Below are 16,261 nucleotides of genomic sequence, written 5' to 3' on the forward strand. Positions count from 1 at the left end.
CCCAGCAGCGCACCTCGTGGCGTCTCACCTATGTACATTGTTTACGGTCCCGGTCGTGAGTTAGTTGCACGAGATAAAAATATACTCGCTTCTCTGGAATCGAAAATAAACGCGCGCGCGCACACGCGAGTGTCGGCCAATAGATGTGGCGATGGAGGGGGAGTCGCGGGTACGTGGAGGAGGTTCGACGTTGAATCAACGAGGCTCGTGAGGGACCACGTGCCGCGGCGATAAAAGTGCGTACGATCGTGCCCGTTCACAAACAATCGGGACGAGCGGCCGTGCACTGCTCCTCGTCGAATCGATCTCGATCACTCGCGCATCCCTCGGTGTACAGTGCCACCGTGTACCGTCACAATCCCCGTCGCCATGTCTTCCTCCAGCGATCTCCGTTCAGGTAAGTCCTCGTCCTTTCTCTCTCAAACAACTCGTTGGAATTTCGCAAAAGTGTTCTTCGGAAAAAGGACCGAGGAAGGGAATGGGATAAGTTGAAAGTTGTGTTTCGATCTCGGATGTGAAACGAGAGGTGGAACGAGAATCGTGGAGTAAAATGCTCCGGTGTATACAACAAGGTGTTTGGCTTCGACACGGCGCCTCGTGACCGGATCAAGCGTGTCGTATTATACGGGGTGTGTTGGAAGAACGTTCAACGAGAAATTCTGGCACCTTTTTTTTTTTTTGGAAAATTCAATTTGGAGACTAGTGTTAGACAATCTTTTCCCGTCGGTAGAATTTTTTTCAGTAGATATTCTCGAAGTACTTTCGAGACACCCTGTATGCGTAATCGTTGCGAAATCGAAGCTAATTATTATACGAGTGCAGGGTTCGTTTCCAAATTTGTCGCAAACGTGTGCATCGTGTGTTTCACAATTAATTGGTGATCGAAATATACGAACGTGTAGTGCGCTACATATCGGGTGGTCGAGAAGTAAGTTCGATCAAAGCAAACCTTCCCTGGTAGCTCCATAAAAAAGTTCTATAGTACGTTCGTATTTATTGTATTTGCACATCTAACGCGTATATACGAAGGGTGGGTTATTAACCCTAGAGCGGTCTTCGGGTCTTTTTTGACCCACCGACTTTTTATATTTTTAGTCATTTTTGTTGTTATCGAGTTTACGTTGCTTAACATTATTTTAAACGTTTATTGTCTAGGTTCATATGTCACATAAGGTCTTAGATCCTTTTTGACCCAAAAGTCTTAACGAAGAACGCAGTCAAAACGAAGAACGCAGTAGGGTTAAGGTTGAAAAAAGTGAGCTGTTTCTGTCAGTTTCTTTAAACAACGAATTTCTCACTCGCGACACGTGGCGACCACTGTTCCCATACACAGTATGTACGTATATACGCTATCGTATTGACACGAAAGCGTGACACAGATCCTAGTCACACGAAATCGATTTCTGTTTGTTGATCGTACGATCAAACGTAACCTGATTCCTGCATCTAGAAAAATACTTTTTCCAATATCGCGGAATAATCCTATCTTCGACTGTATTTTTCGAAACGTCATCCAAAGTTGCTAAAAATGTACGAAAGTGTTACTTTCTCGCGCGTTTACCGGAGAAGGATTAACGGCGTCTGATGACACAGGTGTCGAGGACCGACGAAAATGCGCGCGAATCGCAATCGATAATCAATGTTACGTAAAAACGAGGAAACTCGGATCACTTGGTTCACGCTTTCTAGCGTTAACGCGACCTTGTGGTATCTTTATTAAAATTCTGTTACAAAGATCGCGCACTTCGATCGACGAATAATTAAGCTTGTACAGGAAACAAGCATCCGTAAACTTTTGAATACAATCCCCTTGAAATATTCATTAAACCGTCCAATTTCACCGTCTTCAATTCCTTTTTCGATTATTTAAATGGAACGTTTAAAACAGTTCCCATTTTCTTCGATCGAAAAGAAGCAAAATAATTAAATCGAACGGTGTATGTATATTTCAAAAGAATGTTTCTCTAACGTTGTTGAAACGACGATTACACACGTAGCAGCGCATTAAAATTACAAAGTGAGATCAGGTGATGACGCCTCGTGGTAGTTCACAGAAAGATTGATATAAAAGTCGTAGAAGTGAGCATTCCAGGGAGCACAGATGAGTCTTGTTTTCGGAATTCCATAATCTATGGCCAGAGGGGCTCGCGCGTTTTGTTTGCGGAACGCTCACGTGGCCCACAATGTAAGTTGCACGGTCTCTTGACAGCATAATTGCATCGTGCGACCGAACTTTTCGCTTACGTAATCATATCGACAATTAGCATACTTTGTTACAAACAACGGAGTGCGACCTTTCGAGGGGGTGTCTGACGAGACTGAGGTCTGCAACGGGCTATTCTAGGCGAATTTCTTTGGAGGAAAGTAAAACAGCTTTTCAGTTGAAATTTTGTGGGTACGTTCAGCGGTGCTTGGAGATTGTCTGAGAATTTTTTCGTAAAGAAATAATTGGTAGTAAGGAAGTTACGGGGTACGACACTGATAGCTGTAGGGAGAGAAAAATTTATAATATTTGTGAATTTTTTTGAGACGAAAATTTTTGTGGTACATTTAGCGATATTTGGAGAATTTTTTTGGGAAGAAACAATCCGTGTTAGGAAAATTATGGGGTATGATATTGGAACTCGACTTTTTCTTAGTCACACGAAAAAATTCAAAATTATTTTTCTATCTATGAGGAGCCGTGGCTCGTAATAAAATTTATATCAAATTGGAAGTCAGTCGATCAACCATTTCTCGAGAAATCCGTTTTGCAAATTTCGAAATCAGAATTTTCAAACAAGCTTCGTTTTAACTCTGTCAATTTTTCACGTTTTCCCGAAAATGTTACACACGTATTGTGCACGTTACATTTTTTCAAGAGATAAGAGAAAAATGGATTTTCAAATCCTCAATGGCCCTCGAATAAATTAGAAAGTAGTTTTAGGGGGATTAATCGAGGTACGTTTTACGTGGTCGATAAACGAGCAACTAGAATGATAGCGCGGTGTCAAAAGTCTGATCGATACCGCAGGACGGATAAATGTGAGCGCAGATAGGAGAAGTCCCGTTGCAAGAGCGAAAGAATTACGCAAGTACAGGAGACGCGGCATAGTCATTCTAGTCACTCCGGTTAGGTCAGTTTGCGCTGATCATATCTAGTAGGAAAATTCTTTCACGTTTCACGTTGCTCCAAGACCACCGGTGGTCATCCTGAACTAACTAGACCTTCTCCCACAAATATTTACCCGAATAGACTACTTTTCCTTATTTTTTTAAATAAAACCTATCGGATTTGGACAGTGGATAGTTAATAAACTAACGTCTTTCTTAACCTTTAAACAAACTTTCTTTATTCAACTAGAGATTTACTGGAGAGAACGTTCGACAAGAATGGAATGGGAAGTCAGGTCAGAAAATGATCTACTCTGACTCTTTATAAACAAAAGATCCTCTTTCCTACCCAAAATTGCAGGCTCTGTTCAGGGTATCCCTTCTCTACGTGTTGATTCATTTTTCATCTTAGCACTTCCAACGTCCACTCGAGGACGAAATATCCAACAGAACCAGATTTAAATAAACTTTTCATAAAAACGGACTTAAGTTAATTTCTTCTCTCATGAAAAACAAATATCAGAGTAGGATTCTTTTCGTAAAAAATGTAAAAGTATGTAGGAGGAATCGTGAATTTCCTCTTAAATTTAGAAATACAAGGAAATTTGTCAGAGATATTTCCACCCTTCGAAAAATTCTATTTACTCAACTTTAATTAAGTATACAGGGTACTTTCAGCACTCCAGTTGTGTTATTTATGAGATATTCTGTTACATTGCTCAGCTGCGCTGTTATAGGAAGATATTATTCAAAAGAATGATAAAAGTTTATGTGGGGTGCTGAGGACATCCCAGGAACGTGTTTATTATGTTATTTTGTACTACGAAGATTCTTTACCTTATTTCTTCCTCGTCCATTCTTTTCTCATTTATTGTACCGCGCTGTATGAAGTAGATATACATTATCGGATAACCAACCGCCTATCGACATTGAGTCACCAAGTTATTCTTAAGATGAACCCAAGTTACTCATCGACCGCTGACTGTCCCTTCAAAGTCCTGTCCAACAATTCGTCACCAGAACCAAGTTCACCTTCGCCCCTTAAATCCCTTCCTTATAAGTACACCCGAAAAATCCCTTACACGATCGTTATAGAAACCAAGCGAGTATAGTTAAGAGCGGCCGATCTAGTACACAGCAGCAAAAACACAACGTCTCTTCTCTTCGCGAAGTTCGCACCTTGTAAATTCGGAATCCGCGGGTACAAGTGTCATCGTTGAAATAAAAGTTATATTGGTAAAATATAATCGGTGTCAACTAGTGTGGGTCGTCCTTAGTAGGACTCAGGGTGCCTCAGCTTATTAGCTTCAGACCTTAGCTTAGCCTCAGACCAGGTTTTTTACTTTCCATCGAAACCACCAACCGAAGAACAAGCCGGAGAATGAGCGAGGACGCCCGACCATGCTTGAACCCCAACTTGGCGGTAAGGACTTTTGCTGTTGGACTTTTATAATTTCTAGACGTTAGTAAGGAACTAACGTCTGTGTGAAATTTCAGCCCGATAATCGGTGTGAACCTTCCTTCCCGAATTCCAACAACATATACAACGTGTACCAATTAAACGGATAAAAACAAAAATCTAAATCCACGATAATAGCCGCCGATTAAATAGGCAAACAAACGAGCGAGCAAATAATTCGCGCCGAACAAAAGAAATTCCTTCCAGGCATTTGTACATATTTGATCGTCCATGTGGCACTCACTGTGTTATCTGTGACTATCGGTTGTTTTTCGATGCTCGTCGAGATGCCCCATCCTTCTCGCCTCTGGTGGGCTATTTTAAACAAGCGTATCTGCTCTCACCACACAGCCGTATCATCGTGGACGATAAAACTGTTTTCATAATATTTGATAGGCGTAAGGGAAGGGACGCGGCGCGGCGTCAACTGTAGACGACTCTTTCGATCGCCTGGCGATAATACGTGAATTCATTTCAACTTGACGTAGAGAGATATGTATGAACGTAACCTAGACCCACGCGAACCATTTTCCGAGAAAAAAAAAACCAGTCTGCATGGAAATATCGTATTGTATCAACCTAGATCGCGACTATCGTGGCCTAGACATAGTTCGAGCTACTGTAAGTAGAACTGGAACACGAATGCCGACTTTGACCCAATGAAGAGTGGAACTTGATACTAGCCTAATTTCACGGGGTATCGTGAAATTTGGGTCGAAGAACTGTGGAACTTTTTCGGATTTTTCTTAACATTTCGCGAGAGTACACGTTGCCTACGACACGTGAGTGAAGTTTCATGGGGAAATTTGAAGTATTGAGTATTGTGTTTGAAGACTATATCTCGGATAATGGTAGCTGTCATATCTTGAGAATTAACGGATCGATTGCCTTCCAATTTCACGAACACATTCCGTATGCTTTCTTTATCATGCCTGTTAAAATTGTGACGAAATTGCACATTGTAATTTTGTTTACGTTAATAGAAAATCGGAAAATTTCTCTTCTGCTCAAGCAGACATCATTTCTCCAATAGCGAATATTTTTTTATGAAAAAATTCACGAAACTTCTCTCAAGTTGGCAAAACATGCTGGCAAAATTTCAGCTCGAAATACCTTACAATCTTTCCAAGAAAAAAACAAAAGTCACAAAGTGTTATCAATACAATAATATCCCTCTTCCCCTGCTCCTAAAATGTGTACAACGTGTACTCATAAAATGTGTTTAAGTTAGGATTTTTACGAAGAAACATACTATAGAGCCCTTAGGCTCGAAAACTTGAGCGAGCTCTCGGCTAAAACTAAAGTACATACGTCTGCCCGTCTTTTATCAGAGCAAATAGGAAAATCGCGTTATCAGCATAGGTCACACGATAACACTTGCACCCAGCATCCTTGTCTCTTGTGGATTTCGTAAACTTCGATTTGTTTGTTTGCCCGACGCGAGATAAGATCGCGCGATCCTTGTTTAATTGACGGAAATCGGCGCGAATGAACTCTTGGAAGGGTCGAAACGTGAAACAAAGGTGGGTTGACTTAGGTTGGCCAGAGTGACCTGGCTGTCACGAGCCATTAGTCAATTCGAAGTCCGTGTACGCTATATCTGACGGCGTTCATCCCCCTAATAGGCAGATTATACCGACTAATTGCCGCGTAATCTCTCGGCGCCGGTTCAAACGGAATTAGTCGATTGTATGCAGATCATGGATCAGCCATACTGCTCTCGAGGACACGCCGCAGAAAAATGCTCGTTCGTGGATAATTGACTGGAATGCTGGATGAAGGCCTGCTGTCTGATCAACCAGAACCTGGTAGCCAGGTTTCCTTTCGAGTTTTTCCACTCTGTCTACAGGGTGACTCGAATGTTTTTCACGAAAGTTCGTTGGTATAGTCTGTAGAGCTGCACCCCTTTGTGTAATTTAAATGTCAGAAGAAAATGGAGAACGAGAGAGAGAGAGAGAGAGAGCTTCCTCGAGGTTTGTTCATGTTGAAGAAAAAAGATGAGCGAAAAATGTGTCGATAAGGGATGTATAAAGTCTCTGTGTAATTTAGACGCCAGAAAAATATTTCCTCTAGGTTTACTTTATTTTGTAAAAGGAGCGAATTTGAGAAAATGTGCGGATACTTTGAAATCTCCAATAATTGATTTCCACGTTAGAGAAAACGTTCCAAGAAAAAAATTGAATTTGTTCTTAACACAACCTAGGCTTGAAATTGATTTATCTCAGTGAAAGCGCGTCAGATATCGTTTCTTTTACAAAATCCTACGCGCAGCTTTTCTAACTTGTTGCTGGCGTCCCGAACGAGCAGCGTTTATCCAAACAGTTTACCTCTGTCCTCATTAATGCGACACGTTCACGGGGTCTGATCGGAGAATTCTCGAGCACCGTGTATATATGTATAAGTGAAAATGTGCGGTGAGAATGTGGAACGAGGAAGAGAGCTTACGAGGCTACAATCACTTCTCTGCCATACGTAGAGTTCGTAGCTTCTTGCCGTAATCGGAGCATTATTAAATAACAAAACTTTCCTCTGTTACGCAACGACATTCTTCCTTCTTTTCAATCTTTTCGTTTTATCTTGTAATTAAGAAATTTCGATGAAAGTACTCCAAGTGTCGAGAACAAGCTAACGAAACAAGACGCACTAATGAATTCATGAAAATTCGATAATCAGGACAACCTATATGTAATGGGGCGATAGTGAAAGGGGACACTATTGGTCCGATAAGTTTCTGAAAGGAGATAAGGCAAGTCCAGTCGAGTGGAATTCGAATTAAATGAAATGTTTATTTCGCATGATTTAGAGATAAGAATGTACACACGGGTGTCTCTGTGTGTTTTATTCTGGAAACGATTTTTACAACAATTTTTCGAATTGACAAGCGGGCATAGATTAGGCGAGGAAGAAAAGAACAGATGTTTATCTGTAGAAACGGGATGAAAATATCGCAACTGTGCCGTTGGGCGGACGAAACAATGCAACTGGCATAAATTACACGCAATTACGATGTATCCAGCGGATCGCAATTATCCGTTCACCGGCTGCCCGTGCCTGCCTCGTGAACCAATTATTCCTTTATGCGTGCCACACTTTCGTTGCCGCCGGAAAAACCATCTTTTTCTGGTCGTTTGTTGTTCTAAAAAACTTTTCTCGGCTAATTCTGTTTCAATTTCTTAGGTTGGGTTACGATTACAGATTTCAATTGTGCTTATCCTACAATTTTATCTACTAGTTATTGTACGTACCAATACTATATTATCTAACGTACGATCAATTTCAAACGAATAACTTCTTGTTTTCGTGGAATATTTTCTGGCGGTATATTAACGTTTGTTTTTTCTTTTTTTTTCACTGATTAGATAAGTTTAGAATTGTGGGACATTGTAAATAATTTAGATACCTTAATTACAGATAACTATACTTTGTAAGTTAGGTCATAATTACAGATACTTATTCGTAGCTTAATTATTCCGGATAATGGTTAGTTTTGTGTGTACGTATTTGTACATACAGTTTGGTCTACAACTATAATTACCGCTGCAATAATTTACCCAATTTGATATATCATTGATCGTTAATTATTCAGTCATTGCAGGTTAGGCGTCTAGAAATCTTTTACGATATAATTATTTCCTCGCCTGCGGACGATCGCAGTGTCATAAATCGAAATCTAACGCTGTCTAATGAATCCTCGAAAACGTGCGCAGCCATACTGACTACGTAAACAGAGTATAATTATCCGAGACGGTTAATGAGACGCTTAAATTTCCATTCAGATCCCCGAATATTAGAATGCTAATGAAATCGAGGCAAAGTTCGAGGGTTTGCGATGGGGTTAGCTAGATCGACGGCGGAAGTCGTTGCCTGCAAAAAAAAAAAAAAAAAAAAAAAAAGGGGGAATTTTCGTTAATCACGAGCAACGATCGCGCGATCGATGAATCCAATTTCCATCGTATATGGATATTCTCATCGTGCAGGTCGATAGGGGCATCGAGGGAGATGCATCAATCACCGGTGCACTCTTTCGATGAGCATGCACTCTGATTACTTTCCGCGTATTCAACGGAAGGGCGAATTCGCGGCTACGAAAATATGAATAACCCTGCGTTTCGGTGGATAAAAACCAGCCAAGCCTCTTTGGAGGCCGCATGGACGGTGTAACATCGACTGAAAACACGTCTGGAAAGGGTTCTGTAATTAACTACCAGGTTTTTGTTTTCGTTTTTCTCCTCCAAGGAAAGACCACTTTTTGGTTGTTTTGAAACGCCCTGTACTAAAGTAGCAACTCTTTCTAATGAGATTCTTCCTACTTATATCTTCCTATTTACTTCAAAGTACTCCATTATGCTGCAGAAAAAATCCTGTCACCTATTTTGAAACGTCCTGTAAGAAAGTAAATACTATTCTTGCTAACACTATCAAATCTAAGGACTTTCGCGAATAGAATCAAAACTATGTCACGCTTATCAGAAAAAATTCGTGTCTTCCATTCTGAAACGTCCTGTATCAGTAGTAACGATTCCATTTCTACCGTCGATTCCGTATCGAAAACAATCTTTTACAAACTCAACTTGGTGCTCCAGTGCTTCATCCATATTCTCCTAATGCTTCTTCAAGAACGCTTAAAAGCACAGAATTTTGAAACGCCTTGTAGCACAATAGCGGAAGTCTCCGTTAGCGCAGCATCCAGCGCGATTACGAAATTGGCACAACAGAAGTATAGTAACGCCTCGTTAGACGTGCGAGAGTGATTCCTAAGATCTCCTGGCCCCTATTTGTGCGTGCGCGTGTGTTCATCAGGACAAGGTGACGTGATTTACGATCGATCTATCGTAACGCCGGTGCAACTCTTGAGTGACGTCGCGGCCCGACGCTGTTCCGCCATTGAAATACTATGGCTTACGAGGCGCGGCTCGGGTCGTAAAACAAATTTACAACCGATTCCCGACAAACTTCCAGATAAATCCTTCTCGGCCACCATTTTGATTCCCAATACCGATCATACAAAGGCACCTTCGTATTTATCCTCTTTCCTTTCTTCCGTGTTTCTCTTTCACGCGACGAATGGTTATCTTATTGCGCGTTCATGACGAATGTGCTTTCGCCTCGTCTCGTATGGATAAGAAGTAACGAATGTGCAGAGTGTTTGGAAAGAAAGTGGACGATTCGACGAAATGTTCATGAACGTCGAAGTGAGTTTAAAGGTCGCTCGATTTAAAGGTCTCCCCGGTGTTTAAGAAGCAAGTGGCGAAAGGAGGGGGATAAGGGAGGGGTACGAGCTTATCTAGGCGCCATGTGTACACACTGCTATCTAGTAGCCGAGCAATTTTCGTGCAACGTCAAGCACGCTGGTTAATCAGTTGTCAAAAGACTTGTATCACCGCATACACACGGTGCATACGTCGTCCTCCGCGGACTAACCTAACCGAAGCGAGTACCGCTGCGAGTACTTACTCCGCTTGTGGAAGCGGTTTCGCGTACACGTCAAGCTTGTTCACTGGGAGCATCGACTCGAAATGGCTTGGAATCGCGGTAAGATCGCCGTTTAAACGTCAGTGCCTCTCCTGGATACGGTTTTCGTGAATCTACAGCCGACAGTTCGGGCTACGTTGATCCTGTGCCGAAATAAACGCTTCTGAAGAATTTTGAAATTTAGTTCAATTGATCGTTGCGAGGAATTGTTTACGTTTAAACGCCAGTGATTAGGACAGAGGATCTTTCGGTAGACCGGTATTTAATACAGTTCTTATCAGTCATAAAAGTTCCATTCGTGTTAGTTTAGAATATACCAAAAAGAATGTTTGAACATTGAAAGATCGATCACTGTGAAAAATTCTTTCTACTCGAATGTCGATGAATTTTCGAAGAATTTCTGCGCATCGTTTCGTAGAGTACGCGGAAAAATTCGTAATCGTAGAGATGCATTATCACAAGAGCTAACGTAAAGAAACAGTGTTAAAGAAGAAAAAGTACAGATGAATTGGAAAGATAAACGATTTGATGGGTGATGTCACATTTAACCTGACTGCTAATGCGACAATGTAGTTAGTTTCGTGCTTCTCGACGAATTATTAAGCCTTACCCTTTGCGAGAAATTTTTCGTTCTCGGAATAGGTGGAAAATATTGTCGAAATTTATAAGTTCGTTTATTTTCGACATCTTTTCAATTTTACGTCCCTGCGTTCGGAAAATTGTCCCGCCACGACAGGAACGACTCTGTCCTTGTCGACACCTGTCGAGACCCGGTTCTCGAGAACACCATTACGAGCTCCCGTTCGCCGCGTCTTCTATACATGATAAACGTCCTCGACGTCACGGAAAATGTCTGGCATGCTGACGAGGAGCCGGAGAGGGGGTCAGAAGAAACATTTTCATACGGTGAAAAATTACTATAGTTGGAGTCTATGTATGTCGCGTTGAATGCTGAACAGCGTGGGCAAAATTTTCCAAAAGAATAGAACCAACGCTAACTCATCTTCGCTGGTGAAACAATGGAACTACCTGTAGCTAACAAACTTATGAATTTTATTTTCAAGCTATCGCATAAATTGGAATCAAATTATTTAGATTTGTACTGCACAATGCATTGGATGATCTGGACCTGAAACGAAACTATCTTTAGCTATTACATTTACGATTCTATTATTTCCACATTGGATAAGTGTGTTTTCCCATGACCAGATCACTTGAATTGATATTCTCGGTTAAATCAGATAGTTTAGTCTTTAATTTACCATTGTATAATAAAATGAAACTACCTGTATCTCATCAGAGTCGGTAATCTGACTTTGAACTGGTATATATTCTCATAATTAGACACGTGAGCCTACACTCGACAATTAGACAATAGAATTAACAAGCACGCACAGTGATACAGATCACGATATAGGGATTTTATATACAGTGTTTCATTTTCCAGGCTTCAAAAGGTTGATGCAAGGCGAGGGCGCCATGAAGAACACCGTGTTAATCGCTCTGGCTGAAACGATTGGGACCTCCATTCTGGTGTTCGTAGGTTGCATGGGTTGCGTTGGTAGCCTCGGTGTGATACCTTCGCATTTTCAAATCGCCTTAACCTTTGGCCTGGCCGTGATGATCGTCATTCAGGTCAGCATACGTTAATACTAACCGCGCTTCGATCCTCGATCTTTTAACCGTAACTAACAAAAATCGCTTAGAATCACCCTTGTCAAAATTGGCGGTCCTTTTCTTCAATTTTTTTATTTGTTTTTCAGTGCGTCGGACATATCAGCACGGCTCACGTTAACCCCGCCATTACAGTAGGATCAGTAGTACTTGGAATAAAAACTATCCCAGAAGGATTAGTCTACCTGATATCCCAGACAATAGGTGCGATCATAGGATTCGGAATGTTGAAGGTTGGTATTAATTAATACGATGTACGTAGCGAACGTGATGACATTTTATCTCCGACTCGCGATGCGTTATCAAGGTTCAAGACCTTTTTCTAATCTCGCAATCCACGTGTGGCGGACGTCACTCGTGAACCGGTTGACTTACGCAACGATGACGACTACTGATATCGCGCTATCTCTGTGAACCGCGGTCAAGCGTTCTCCGCAAATAAACACCTGCGATAACCGCTTTTTGCGTACGATCTCTATCTTTTGAGAAGAGAATTACACTATTTTATGGCAATATTGACGAGTACAGCACCTGTTGCTCAATCCTTCTCAAGCAGTATGTTTATTTTCTCCTGGGATTTAAATTAACATAGGACACCTGGTGTGCGTGATATTAGTATAAATTTGTATAAAAGAACGATTGAGTTAATTTGTACCTTAGTATTGGATTATCCAGTACACTGATCCTTATCTAGGTCTCAATTCTAGCGTCAGAGCAATAAAACTAAGTGATCAATCAAACTAATCCTCCGCTAACTTTTGCCTAAACTATTATTGGATAATCTAATTGTACGTAACCTCGGTTAGCCTTCACTTAGAGCATCGAAACGCTAATTTTCATCTTGCATTTATCTATAAAATAATGTAACAGACCGTTATAATAAGCATCAATAATCCAGAATATTGGAAGAGTAACACTTGCCGATCTACCACATTGGTTTTCAACTTAATCGCTATACAGCCATCCTAACTATCATTTAAACCTGATATAGAGCTTTAATCCTAATCTACTTTTCACACAGACCTAGTCAATAGCCCTAACTCTCATTCAGTCCTCCCCTAGACCATCAGAACGTTACTATTGAATGACCCATCACTCTAATGTTAACCCAACTTTGTACCACATCATCCAATCAGCCTCTACGATTCAATGTTCACCAAAACTATGACTTTAACCGCAGATGGTGACCCCAGTAGGCCGCCTGACCAGCAAGACCGAGAACGAGCTGGCTATGTTCTGCGTGACGGACCTGCACGCGGACCTGAGCGCCATTCAGGGCCTTCTGCTCGAAGGCATATCCACAGGAATACTGATGCTTGTCGCGTGTGCCGTGTGGGACACCAGAAACGCGAGAAACACCGACTCGGTGCCACTCAGATTCGGTCTGACAGTGGCTGCGTTGGCTCTCGCGTTTGGCCCTTACACGGGCTGCAGTATGAACCCAGTTAGGTCGTTGGCACCGGCTGTGTGGAACAATCAGTGGTCGCATCACTGGATCTACTGGTTCGGGCCCATCGGTGGTGCCCTTTTGTCCTCCATAATCTACAAGACTCTCTTCGGAGTGAAGCAAGAAGTCCAGGAAGAGCCTGCGGCGGAAACTGTCGCGCTTAACAGCGTGGACACTCAGAAGGTGGAGGTATAGTAACTAATAATTATCTGTTTACCCCGTGTAGACCATTGTTGATTCAGGAATTCTTCCATTTAACGAGATTTTATCTGGGACGTATCGACGTTTATAGGAGCCCGTCTTCTATTTTATAATTATATTATTTACTCGACAAACATAGAATGCGACATATTGAGCAAAACATTGATAATGTAACTTGGTTAAGTAGGAAAAGGGTTAAAAGTCCTTCATATGAAAGTTATTCAGCCTTCATTTTAGCATACTCTAACACCCACAATAATTCACTTATGAACAATTGGATCCTGACGAGGATTTCTTTAGAGAACGATAGGCCAGCTCAGACCAGGACTAAGAATATTGAAATTACGGTGGCTTAGAAGATAGTAAAGCTTTCGATCCTCGATTGAATGTTGTTGTTCTACCTAGAACCCAATAAATATGAACCTAGTCTACTTCTCTATTAGTATATCAGCGACAAACGGGCAACATCTCATCTAAACGATCCCAAGAAAGCCTGGAACGCTGTTCCTAGGTTGGTTTTATCATGTAAACGCCATGCACGCCGTGCATCAAGGTTTTTCGCGGGGCGGATTATCTTGTAAGGGCTGGCCGTAAAGGTGGACGATAAATCGTCGTTGCCTGGGCAAGGAAGTTCGGTGAAACTGGTTTTACGACGCGGCAGGATTTAACGTCCTCGGTTTACCGTCGATGGCAGCCCTAACCATGGATCAGGGGGAAGCCGTTTCACGGGACAACGTGTCGTTTAACTCCTTATCCCCCCTGTATGACGTCGTTAGAAGAATGTTCCGAGCCTTGGCTTGAAGGATCTGGTCATCTCTGTGGAAACTGACTCCTATTTGAAATTTCGAAACAGCAGAACTAATTTATTGGTCATTCAGAAATTGTCTAGTCCCGTTGGAGTCTCAATTAGCTAGACTAGAACCAGTTTCCAACGAGGATAAATATCTCTTTTGATCGATCCCTTTGAATTTCTACTAGAACCTGATAGAATCTAAAATCTCTAGATACCTTTAACCTAATAAGACCCTTTAATAAAACGAAAATAATTCTATTATATTACAATTGAGCGATTTTCGATATTCGACTGACGACTATCGTTAAATTTCAGCCATGAGCCAAGAGTGGAGCGAACCCATCAAGAGTGGTGAACCGGAAGCGTCCAGGGTGTGGGTCGATCGACACTTTCTTCGTGGAACCACCAGAGATTAAGCATCTAACGGCGCTTCCCAAGCTCAACACGGACGATCTGGATGGATCTTAATGAGCTTTGAGACGCGATATGCGATCACTTGGCTTTAGGTCATCGCGTACCGCCACCACGGACCTTCTTTCGTCCTCATTTCGTCGAACGATCCACGAAATCGCAAGACCTCAATACCTCATGTACCTCAGAGAAGTCGTTCGTTGCCACCAAGCTTTGTTCCAGCGCCGACCAGCGCCATCTTGTTAAGGAAACGACGCGTATAGGTTATGTGCATTCACTTGAACCCATTCCAGCGGTTCTCAGCCTCGAGTCTCGACCTGCATGTAGGATTTATTGTTGACTAATACGTCTGGTTGAGAACCGCGACGTTTCATCGTTGATTCTATTCTTTGTTTTTCTTTTTTTTTTTTGTTTGTTCATTCGATCGTCGATCATTGTTGTAATACTCGGCTAGCCTGTCATCGATTGTCAGCGACCAAAGGATTCTCTGATTGTCATTGTACATACACGATTGTTACGATAAACTTTTTACAGATGCGTTTACTCATGACCATAGAGACACACAGTCAAATGAAAACCAGCGAATTTTTTCGAATTTTTTCTCCCCTTTTGTCCGACCCTTGTACATACTGCACTGATGTATCATTTTTTTTCTTTTTCCTATTGTGGGTGAACGACCGATATACCAGCGTGGCGAAGATACATATGTGATTTACAAAGTTACAAGAGAAAGATATTAATAAAAGAAACACCGTTTGTTATTCTCATTCATTAGGATCGATAGAAATTTGAAATGTTATATTCCGCGGTAGTTGTTAATCTGTCGAATTTTTCGCGAACGCAAATTCAATCCCCCCTCTACGATTCAACTTCCTTTTTCCCTAGGAAAAATAAAGCGCGCGAAAGAGAAAAGGGTGGAATATCGGAGCAAAGAAACGGCTATGAAAGCAATAATGTAACGAGCCGGTTAATTATTTCGCGGGGGCGTCGAAAAACCCGCGGAGTAGGTGGAGGAGGTTATTTTAAGGGACAATTTCCCGACGATCAGCCGGGAAAAATGAATTCTCCGCTCTCTCTCTCTCTCTGTTTCTCATTACGAGCACGAGCTCGATTCCATTTAAAAAGCAACAAAAAAGGACACGGTCAGATTGCCTCGAAAACGGCGCGGCGGTCTCGTGTATGGAACAGACAGGTTCGATACGATCGATTCACCGGCGTCGACGAAAAAATGGAGCATCGAATCATCGACGGGAAAGCCTTTTTCTAATGCTTAAAACAAACACGAGGAGCAACACGAAGGGTCGTATTGAAAATTTCATTCATCAACCTGTTGTCCATTCGCGTTTCCATATTTAGAACGAGAATTCTCCCGTTCTAATCCCGACCGATATAACATAAAATTCGAAACGATAATATATCTCTGGAAATTCTACCCCGAACTCCGGTAACATTCCGCATAGGGGAATTTCACCACTCTAACTCGTAAATCGTTATTATTTACCATTCAATTACCATGAAATTACACTCCACCTGAATAAGCAGTTGGATATACGCGTCACGGTCCCATGGGGGTGGTTTCCATGGGCACCATATTGGTATGTTGCGAGCACCGCGAGACGGGAAAATTACACGAGTAGGTATTTCTAAAACGGAACAAACGAGTTTTCAGGGAAGAAAAAAAAATGGGGAAACTGCATCGGTGTGCATTTTC

The 16,261-nt window shown here is 41.8% G+C and overlaps 1 protein-coding gene across 4 annotated transcripts; it reads left to right on the forward strand.

Moving 5' to 3' along the window:
* Positions 1 to 278: 278 nt before the first annotated feature.
* LOC108575657 (aquaporin-like) lies at positions 279 to 15,483 on the forward strand. Of its 4 annotated transcripts, none has more exons than XM_017938508.1 (5): positions 279 to 397; positions 11,457 to 11,659; positions 11,788 to 11,931; positions 12,879 to 13,328; positions 14,455 to 15,483. In XM_017938508.1, the coding sequence occupies exons 1-5, from the start codon at positions 370 to 372 to the stop codon at positions 14,458 to 14,460; spliced, it is 831 nt and encodes a 276-aa protein (XP_017793997.1). In that variant the 5' UTR covers positions 279 to 369; the 3' UTR covers positions 14,461 to 15,483. The 4 variants fall into 4 exon arrangements, with proteins under 4 accessions (XP_017793997.1, XP_017793996.1, XP_017793998.1 ...); XM_017938507.1 differs by having other exon boundaries at positions 12,879 to 13,334; positions 14,455 to 15,482; XM_017938509.1 differs by having other exon boundaries at positions 11,472 to 11,659; positions 12,879 to 13,334; positions 14,455 to 15,481.
* Positions 15,484 to 16,261: the final 778 nt, after the last annotated feature.

The sequence above is a fragment of the Habropoda laboriosa genome, unplaced genomic scaffold (genome assembly GCF_001263275.1).
Source record: "Habropoda laboriosa isolate 0110345459 unplaced genomic scaffold, ASM126327v1 scaffold295, whole genome shotgun sequence".
NCBI classification, from domain to species: domain Eukaryota; kingdom Metazoa; phylum Arthropoda; class Insecta; order Hymenoptera; family Apidae; genus Habropoda; species Habropoda laboriosa.